This window comes from Magnolia sinica, chromosome 12 (genome assembly GCF_029962835.1).
Source record: "Magnolia sinica isolate HGM2019 chromosome 12, MsV1, whole genome shotgun sequence".
NCBI classification, from domain to species: Eukaryota; Viridiplantae; Streptophyta; class Magnoliopsida; order Magnoliales; family Magnoliaceae; genus Magnolia; species Magnolia sinica.
Window position 1 is genome coordinate 81,145,795 of NC_080584.1, and position 10,265 is coordinate 81,156,059.

A 10,265-nucleotide genomic window follows, 5' to 3' on the forward strand; every position below is an offset into this window, starting at 1 on the left:
CAGTATGGAGATAGAAGACAGTGATCTACCTAAGGAGATGAAGTTTGCAGATGTTCATATGATCCGTTATTAAGTGGCCATCGAATATGATTCAACTTATTGAGAAATGACATTTTTTTAACTTGTATTTAATTTTTTTTATACTTGTTAGTTGATAGTTGGATATATATCATTTTTTGACAATGTGAATTAGAATTGCATGCTTCAATTTGAATGGATTTGTTCACTTTTCATGAATGATTTTTTTACAAATGTTAATTCGGTATATTTCGATTTCTACTTTCTCTTTTGCAAGACGTGACTTTGAGATTCTAGCTTTGAATCGCTATCAATTATAATCGTCTTCAAATTGGTAGCCAAAAATTCTATATGAATGTCTAGTAAAAGAGAAAAATGAACTACAATGACCTAATCTTATCACTAAAATCAGGTCACTGCACTTCATCACTTTTTTTCAAACAACGGAAAAAATAAAAATAAAAAATAAAAAACTACTTTCAAGTTTGAATAGTTCTCCGATCTTGAAAACTTTAAGATCGATGAGAGCCTGTGTACAATCTCAAATGGTATAGGGGAGTTGATGATGGATTTTCCTCAGACGTGTCTCCTGAGTTTTCGACTGATGATTCGAAGCTAGTTACTGGATTTGTAATCAACTTCAAATCAACGGGGGAAAATCCTATAGGAATGTTTGGGTAAATTCTACCATCGACTCTCCTATATTATTTGAACTCGTACGCTGGATCTCATCGATCTTACATATTTCAATACCATATAACCATTCATACTTGAACATAGTTTTGCGTTGTCGTTTGGGGAAAAGAGATGAATTGTATTGGCATGATCTTATAACAATGATAAGTATGTAGGCAACTCCCTTGTTCATTATGGAGAGTATGGTCAAAATAAAAATTTATACTCAAATTAACCCTCACCATGAACTAATTATAATGCTAGTTTACATTTTAATAACATGTTACAAAGTATTGAGAATAATGTTACCTATCCCACTTATTCATAAGGTCAAACTAACCTGGATAAAGGGAAAACACAAATATATATCAACTTGATCTTGGTGGTATCTATGCCCTACACAGTGTCCTGTGGTGAGGCCTACGCAATAACTCAAGGGGAGCATTTGGCGAATCTATCACTTGGGGCAATTGAATTCAGTGAGGCCAACGGCGACGGTCGGGATCTAGTAACAGCCAGTGACTCAGATTCAAGCTACCTCTTGCTCAAGGTAATTGGGGAAGTGTGTATGATTTCATCTTTTTATTGTTTATGTTGAAATATTGTGTTCATGAATTTTCATTTAATTGAGTTTTCTGTCTGCAAAATATTTGGTTGGAATTAAATGTATTTTGGAGATCTTGATGCTCCAGCTGTAAAATGTCAGCATTCTTTTACCATTCATCTGGTGAAATCGCATGTCTCTTTAATTGTATTTAGGAGCATTGTTTGGATTGAATTGCCTTAATTAATTTGTGAAAATTATTAAATTTTCTGGAAATGACCAAATTGTAATTACTTGAGCATTCTCATTATTAGACCATTTATTTTATATTTAGGGCATATTTGATTCTTCAATTTCAACCGAAAATGGTTGTAAATGGGTCAAAATTATTTACTTATGTAATCTGGTTGTCATATCACATGCATTTTATTGTAATGATGATTCTATTACATTGTTTGTTTCACCATAAAAACACCCTAAAACCAGTAATTTTGTAAGGTAAAAAAGTAATAATTACGTTTTACTTTATTGATCCTTTCACAAGTGTATTTGATTCTTGATCTATGAGCAATAATTCCTTACTAAAAAAACACCTAAAATGGTAATAATTGCTCATTTACCTTGCATTTTAGGGCTTATTTAGAAGCTTGTAAATGGAGGTAAATGGGAAATAGAATTTGAGATAAATGAATTGGGAGTAAATGTCTTTCTTAATTGTGTTTGGATGGAAATAAATTAAATGCATTTGAAATCAAAATATTCTAATTGGATAAAAGTAAACGTGAGGAGTTGGAATACATTGGATAATGTATTTGAATGGGAGTTAATAAAAGGTACTTTAATTATATTATATTTGATTTGATTTGAAAATGAAAAAAAAAAAGTTGATTTTATAGATTTTAGATTGTATAGAATGTGTTTATCAAGTTTACGGTGAATTATAGTTATTTTAGATAATATAAAATATGTTTATCAGGCGTACGGGTATACCCATAGCCCCAAGGATCCACAATTCAGCTATTAATTTTCTATACGCAAACAAAAATTTACAGCCCAAAACCATCAACTGCATAGATATTTTGACCCAGAACATTAGTTCAATGCCGTTGAATGATATCTTAGAACAACAATTGAGAAATGTTGAATTAAACACCACCGAAAAACTCATTCTGGGTTCCCTCCAAGTCGCCAAAAAGTTTTCGAAATCTTGTTCGGTGGTTATGGATTACCGAGTTTATTCTCTACCGAAAATCTTATTGGAATGCTCGTGCAATCGGACCAACAAAAACTATCAGATGGTTTTGACCCATTGAACTATAGTTTTAATCTTGAAATTTTGACCATTCTTGACACATATGTCCATTGAATTGCGTAAAACTCAACAGCTATAGACCATCGAATTAAGGCCTTTTTCACGTAAAGAGGCTTGCTACCGTTAGGTAAGACTTGGATCAAGCATTGGTATTATAGGACCCAGCCCATTTGACAGCCCTACCACAACAGGCACATTGTGGGGTGACCCAGGACTCATATCGAGCCCACCATAATATATGTGTTTTGTCCACATTGTCTATCTATTTTAGTAGCTCATTTTAGGGTATGCATAAATTCAAAATTAAAACATATCCAAAGCTTAAGTGGACCTCACCATATAAAACAATGGGGATAATGACATCGGCATTGAAACTTTTGTTGCCATTGAAGCTTTTTGGGGGCGGCTGTAGTTTTGGATCAATCTTATATTTATATTTTTCTTTTATCTATCCGTACATTTATAACCGTGTGATCTTTTAAACAACTTGGATGGCAAATAAACATCATTATATGCTCAAAAAGGTTAGCTAGTGGCTGTCATTCTCCTCGCTTTTTTCTGCAATATGGTCCACTTAAGCTTTAGATGTTTTTTAATTTTGGACCCACACCCAAACTGAGTTAGAAAAATTGAAGGACGGTGTGGATAAAACACATAATGGTGGGGAGCCTACAGAGCTATAAGGTGTTTGGCCAAGTGGACCTTAGGAAATAATCGTGATTGAATGCCCAACATTAAAAATTTCTTTGGGCCACTGAAGTTTAATATCAAGCTAATATTCGTTTTTCCTTAATCTAAGTTTGCGTGACCTTATCAACGTCTTGGATGGAAAATAAGTATTATACGGTGGGCCCCTGATGGTTTCAACGGTGGATATCATTCCCACTATTTCCTAGGTGTGGTCCACTTGAGTTTTGAATCAGCTTTATTTTTAATCTCATGCCCTCAAATGAGCTGGCAAAACAGATGAACATTGTATACAAAACACATATATCAAGGTGACCACCAGTCAATCCACATCTCCAATCAGAACCCTCCACGTGGACGGCCCAAAAACCAACTCCCAACGCCAATAAAAGACAACCATTCAGAGCCGTTAAACCGTTCCCCTCACCCACATTTCTCTCTCCTCCACCCAACCTCCAAAACAAACCTTCTTTTCTTGTTTCCCTCTCTTCACGAAATCTCTCTCTTTCTCAGCCATTGCCGGGATCTGACGTGTCTGACCCACACTCCTCCCTCCGGCGATGGCCCGCCGTGTCTTTTCCTGCTTCGGCCGGGGCACGCCGTCCTCCATCGACCGCCTGAAGGGGGCCGCGGACGAGCCGGCCGAGGAGCAAGGGAGAAGCGGGCCCGTCCTCGTCGAGCTCTTCTTATCCCAGGGATGTGCCACGTCACCACAGGCTGAGCTCCTCCTCTCTCGGCTCGCTAGAGGCGATTTCGAGCTGGACATTCCCGTCGTCGTTCTCGCTTACCACGTGGATTACTGGGATTATCTCGGATGGAAGGATCCCTTCGGATCGAGCATCTGGACCGTCCGTCAGAAAGCCTACGTGGAGTCCCTAAAGCTCGACACGTTGTACACGCCGCAGGTGGTCGTGCAGGGTCGGGCCCACTGCATGGGCAACGACGAGGAAGCAATGCTGTCAGCCGTCCGATCTGCCGAACGGTTCATCGCTCCCAGCTTCCAGGTTCGTTTTCTATTTACCAAAATGCCATCGCCTCACCTTTTTTTTTCAGTTTCCCGCTGGGGCCCACATGCTTCAATGATCTGATGATTTGAACCGTCGATTTTCTAGCCTATAGTCATGCTTCAGAAATGATCCTGGCCTTTGATTTTGTAGAGTTGAATGCGAGCCTTTGAAATTTCTTTGGGCTTGTATTATAAAGTATACTTCATAATATGGACGGTTCCGATCATAGGATTACTCACTACGTGGGCCCCAGTTGGCTGCAACAGACGTGTTTACTGAATCGCAATGGAGGGAAGACGAACTCTTCCATTGAATGTTTGCATGTAACATCGTTATAATTTTAGTACGTGAGACTACGCGAAATTGTAGTACTGGGGAGCTCTACTAACTGGGTTGGCCGAGAAAATCATCACCTACAGCCAGCTGCGTGTAAGTGATCAGTTCTCTAATTGGCCAATCTGGACCGTGCATCTCTTTCTGGATAGCCCATTCTGTGAAAATTGAACCGTTGGTACATTCCTATTTCGTCAGAGATGAATTATAGGATCCTTCAACCTCAGCTTTGCACGGTGGGCCTGGGTTTCAAGTCATTGCAAGTGGTGCCCATTGCAGTATTTTTTTGATGTGGGCCATCTTATGTTATGGACCACACATGTATAAATAAACAGATAGTTATATGAAAATAAAGCAACCGTTCAACATACCTGTGAGGCCCACCAAATAAGGGAAATGTTGGCATGCAATAGTCTATGTGGCTTTCCATAGTCTGGGCCCCACCACAATGTTTGTAATGAATCCACTCCATTCATCACGTGCATCTGGTTGTTTTAGGCCATTGGCCCAAGAATCATCGCTATCCGTAAACCAGGGCGACCACAATACAGGGAAGTACTTAGTGAAGGCAGACAACCTTGGTTGCGTTGGGGCCCACCTGAGTGCTGTAATAGTCTGATTTTCTCGGTGTCCCTTCATCTTGATGGAATGCATCGATTGAATGGTTTAGATGGCATATAGAAGCACAGTAGGCCGCACAGTGTACTGCAGGCCACCGTCCGTCCCAACTTTTTCCTGGTTTGTGGCCCCCTTGATTCACAGATTAGCCTGTTTTTGTGGGTCCCAGCCAAACAAAGCCAGGTACACCTGATGGTCGGATTGGATATCATACACACATCATGGTGGGGTATGGTAAGTTACGATAGAGCCTGACTGCATAGGATCATCTCCCGCCAAGTAATCAATCCGCACCAATCTTCATCTTATGGAATGTGTAAAGTGGGGCCCATCCAATGAACGGCTCAGATCTAACATTCTTATCCTTCCTCTCGAGCAGGCGACGTTCGAACGGCCCTCACCGGATACACTCCAGCTGTCACTGACGGGGCCCATCCGTACAAGGGTGGACAGCAAGGGTGCGGACATCATGGCTGCGTTGTACGAGAACGGTCTGGTTACCGACTGCACCAAGGGTGAGAACAAAGACCGCAACCTCAACAACGATGCGGTGGTCCGCAAGCTGGAGAAGATCTGCACCGTTAAAGACCTCTCATCCAAGAAAACGATAACGGGAACCGTCAATTTCACCCTGTGGGAGGGCTTCGAAGCTTGCAAATGTGGGGTCGTTGTGTTCGTCCAAAATAGCTCCCTCCGTGCGTTTGGGGCCCAGCATTTCCAATTGCCTGAACATCTTTGAATTGTAATGCATGTGATTTATTTTTATTTTTAACAAGAGAAGGGATTTCAAGGGTTTTTTTTTTTTTTTAAGGGATTTTGAGTTGTGACATATAGTACCCTTCCTTTTAGCCATATAACAACTAACACCCTCCCTTATGCGCTTTATAAATAACCCTAGAGGTTTATAATATGGATGTCAATTGCCAAAAAGACCCTTTTTTATACCCTTAAGTTGGAAGAGAGTAGAGTTTGAGCTAGGGCTAAGTGAAGAGAGAGAAGAGAGGTCTGGAGTAGAGTTAGTGTTTGGGGTATTTGAGAGGGGCATTTTGTCATTTTTTTTCTCTCGAAGATTTTACAAACTGAACTATGATTATTTTCTATCCTAAAAATCTGTTACAGGGTGGTATTTTGATGTAGGATGCGCCACAGATGTATTCTTAACACGGTTGAATCAAAAGAAGCCCAAATGAAAGTGGGAGTAATCCGTCGAGACCAGACCCAATCCTACGTAGGGTATGACCTAATTGGATCTCAAACATGTATGATTTAAAGAAATTAATTCTGAGTATGAAAAAATTATCGTTCGAAGTTTTGACTATAAAAGTCTTACTTTTGATCTAATCATTGTCAGTACACGCACGATCTATTAATTTTCATGTAACGATGGTTCCAGAGTCAACTAACCTGCATGGCAGGCTGCGCACCTCATTTCGCAGAAAAAGGCACTCTTTCCATTCAAAATTGTAATTTTAGAATAAATTATTATTTCTAGTCTTTTTATTTTTTCCATATCTCCTTATTTTAAGAATTTTAGGATGTCTAACTTATTTAGAAATTGCTCCTAATAATGCTTCGAATGCTCCACTATGATTTATCTAAACGTTTTTACTTTTAGCAAATTAGGCTTTAAAAGAGTTATGCTAGTTCAAATAACTTCTAAGTGCATGTTTGGATTCGAGTTATACTAGTTCAAATAACTTCTAAGTGCATGTTTGGATTCACAAAATGGTAGTAATGTGTTGTAATCTATAGTTTAAAAATAATAATATTAATATTACCAGTGCTACCATATTCAAAAGTAAAATAAAGTAGTGGCCATATACAATACTCCCCTTGCAATGCCACTTTGAACACGTGAAGTACTTTAATTGGTTGGATATACTTTGATGTAATTCTATCAATGTGTTAAATCCAGACCATTAATCCATTTTACAATATTATTTTAGGGTGTGTCCCCAAAAAAATAAGCTTGATCCAACACTTCTGTAGACCGCAATAAGTTTTCAATGGCCAGTGTTCAATACCCATGCTAGCTGTGGTGTGGTCCATTTCCATTTTGGATTTGCCTCATTTTTTGTCTCATTCAATTAAATGATTATTGAAGAGGGATGAATGGTGTGGATATGACCCATGTATTATGGTGGGACCTACGAAACTATATATGTCACGTCAATACACGTCTGCCAATCTATGTGATGTTGTTATTCATAAGGATTATCGTGATTTTACATTATACAATATCCAATCAAAGACAACGAGTAATGATGTGAGTTTTACATCACATTACCAGAGTAGTCCATCATCCAGACACGCCCTATAAAAATTAGAAAAATAGGCTTTAGAAGAGTTTTACTATTTTGAGTAATTTTGAATTAGGGTTTGAGTTTTCTTTATTACTAGTGTATCCGAGAAATCATATAGACAAAATAAAATACCTGAATTTTCTCACTTATTTTCTTGGTGACTCAATAACTCTCCTTGTGGATTAAGATTTTTATCACTTAAGGAAAATTATTAGTTTTCTCTTATTATTTCACACTCCATGCGTTAAGTGGTATCAGAGTCACGCTTTTCTTTGGTTTGATGGCATCTAACAATGGTTCGAGTAACAACCTCATGAGCGATGTTTTGGGGAACAATTTTATGACAACAGCGATGGCATTTGAAGTTTTTCAATGGGAGAATCTGAGAGCCATACAAGGACTTCAAGCTGCGATCGACCATATCAAAGGAGCATTAAGACAGACCCGTGTTCATAATGATAAGCAAGATGAGATTGGCAATAGAGCTCAAGGTCATCATGTTCACCGTGTAATACTAATGATAAATCATAAACCACCACTTGATAATGGTGAATCGCATGTCACCACTGAATTAAAATATATGTGTGTGTGTGCATGTGATTTGATCATAGATAATGAGAGCAGTGAGAATATTATGTTGAAGACTATGGTAGAAAAGCTATAACTGACAAAAGAGAAGTACTCCTCTCTGTACACAATTGGATGGATCAAGAAGTTCAATGAAATAAAGGCAACTTAATGATGTCCTATTCCCTTCTCCATTAGTAAATATTATGAAGGCGAAGTGATGTGTGATATGATTAATATAAAGGCTTATCACATGGTTCTTGGTTGATTATGGTAGCATGATGTTGATGCCACACATAAAGGCCAGGATAATATATTTATTTTTGTTAAAAGATAGTAGAAAAATTATCCTCACCGCTATGAAAACAGAAAACCAACCCAAGATTTTTACAGTGGTGGGGCCGTCTCTCGTAACTGTATGGGATTTCATCAAAGAATCTAAGGAGACGAGGGAGATTAATGCATTAGTAATAAAGAAGAAAGAGGTAGCACCAACGAACATTTTAGAGAAGTTGAAACCAATATTACAGGAGTTCTAGGGGATTATGCCTGATGAACTTCCCAATGAGTTGCCCTCCGTGCGTATTATAGAGCATTACATTAATAATCTTATCACAGAGGCAAGTCTATTAAATCGCTCATACTATTGGATGAGTCTGAAAAAATGTGAGATCTTGTAGGGATAAGTAGAGGAACTAATCCGTAATGTCCTAATGAGGGAGAGTATGAGTCTATGTATTGTGCCAACCATGTTAACGCCCAAAAAGTTACAGGAGTCTAATGTCAAATATAATAAAGAGATTGATAAACATAGGCATCAAAAGGTATTTGAAGTAGGTGATAACGTGCTAATTCACTTGCACAATGAGAGGTTTTTTACTAGGACTATAATAAGCTAAGGAATAAGAAAATAGGTCATGTTTCGATACTCAAAAAAATCAATGATAATGCCTTTATTATTAATCTTTCTAAGGACATAGAGATCTCACTAACTTTCAATGTTAAACAACTCTAAGACAAGCACTTTCCAAGTGGGGCAAATGATATAGGACATGTCACAATGCATTCTTCGCATGAGTATACCAAAAGAAGCCTAAATGAAAGCAAAAGTATTCCATTAGATTCAGACTTAAGTCATACGTAAGGCATGATGTAACTACGTCACAGGCATGTCTAATTCAAAGAAATTAATTCCGTATATGAAAATTTTGTCATTCGAAGTTTTGATCGTAAAAGAGCTTAACTTTTGATCCAAGCATTGTCACAAATGAACAACTTATTGATTTTTATGTAACAACGATTTCAGAGTCTACTAACGTACATAAGCAGGTCACGCACCTTCATTTCATAAGAAAATGCATGCATTCAGTTCAAATTTACGATTTTAGAAAATTTTATTATTTTCAGTCATTTTTAGTTTTATATCTTCTTATTTAAAGTGTTAGGATTTCGGTATTTCGTAGAAATTAATCATAATAATGCTAAGAATACTCCGGTAAGGTTTAGTTAGACATTTTAATTTTTAGTAAATTAGACTTTAGAAAAGCTTTTTATTTTAGATAACTTCTAAATGAATTAAGAAATTAGGTTTTAGAAGATTTTTTTTTTTTAAAGGTTACTTTGAATTTGGGTTTGGATTTTCATTACTAGTGGTATAATCGAGAAATCATACCAACATTATTTAATAAAATACCTAAATTTCCTCTCTTATTTTCTCTTGAATTCAAGGTTTTAATCAATTTAGAAAGATCGTCCGGTAATCACTCTCTTATTGTTTCACTCTTCCTATGTCATTTTTTGACCATATTTAGAAAATGAAAGCCATCATTTGGAAAATGGCATGAGAAAAGCTGTTATGTATTTGAGAAAAATGGGAGGGTGGTAATGTTAAAAAGTCTAAAACAAATCAGCCAAAAAGACGCATGTACTTAGAAATTACTTGGACATTTCATGCTCAGAAGACAAGTAATTCAAATAAAAAGTCTGAATTATTGGTCCTGCACCAAAAACTTATGCTTGTTGGATCGTCTAGCCACTGGTTTGTTGGGCAACCATTGGACGGTTAAAAATGAAAAAGATATAAATGGTCTTACTTCAAAAAAAAAAAAAAACGTATGCAAATCAAAGGTTAGTATCGTTCAATTACTAGCATATTTTAAAACTTGGCCTTGCCAATAATGAGTTCCATAATTTAGTTGGGA

The 10,265-nt window shown here is 37.3% G+C and overlaps 1 protein-coding gene across 1 annotated transcript; it reads left to right on the plus strand.

The window, feature by feature from the left end:
• The first annotated feature begins 3,796 nt into the window (after positions 1-3,796).
• On the plus strand, positions 3,797-5,933 carry LOC131220671 (uncharacterized). Its single transcript, XM_058215452.1, has 2 exons — positions 3,797-4,240; positions 5,574-5,933. Exons 1-2 carry the CDS (start codon positions 3,797-3,799, stop codon positions 5,931-5,933), a joined length of 804 nt encoding a protein of 267 aa, XP_058071435.1.
• The last annotated feature ends 4,332 nt before the right edge of the window (positions 5,934-10,265 follow it).

What these genes read in the sequence shown, in the direction of transcription:
- LOC131220671 (XM_058215452.1), top strand. Translation starts at nt 3,797, where the DNA reads ATGGCCCGCCGTGTCTTTTCCTGCTTCGGCCGGGGCACGCCGTCCTCC. An exon ending in TCATCGCTCCCAGCTTCCAG is followed by an intron (nt 4,241 to 5,573) that starts GTTCGTTTTCTA and finishes CCTCTCGAGCAG; the next exon opens with GCGACGTTCGAACGGCCCTC.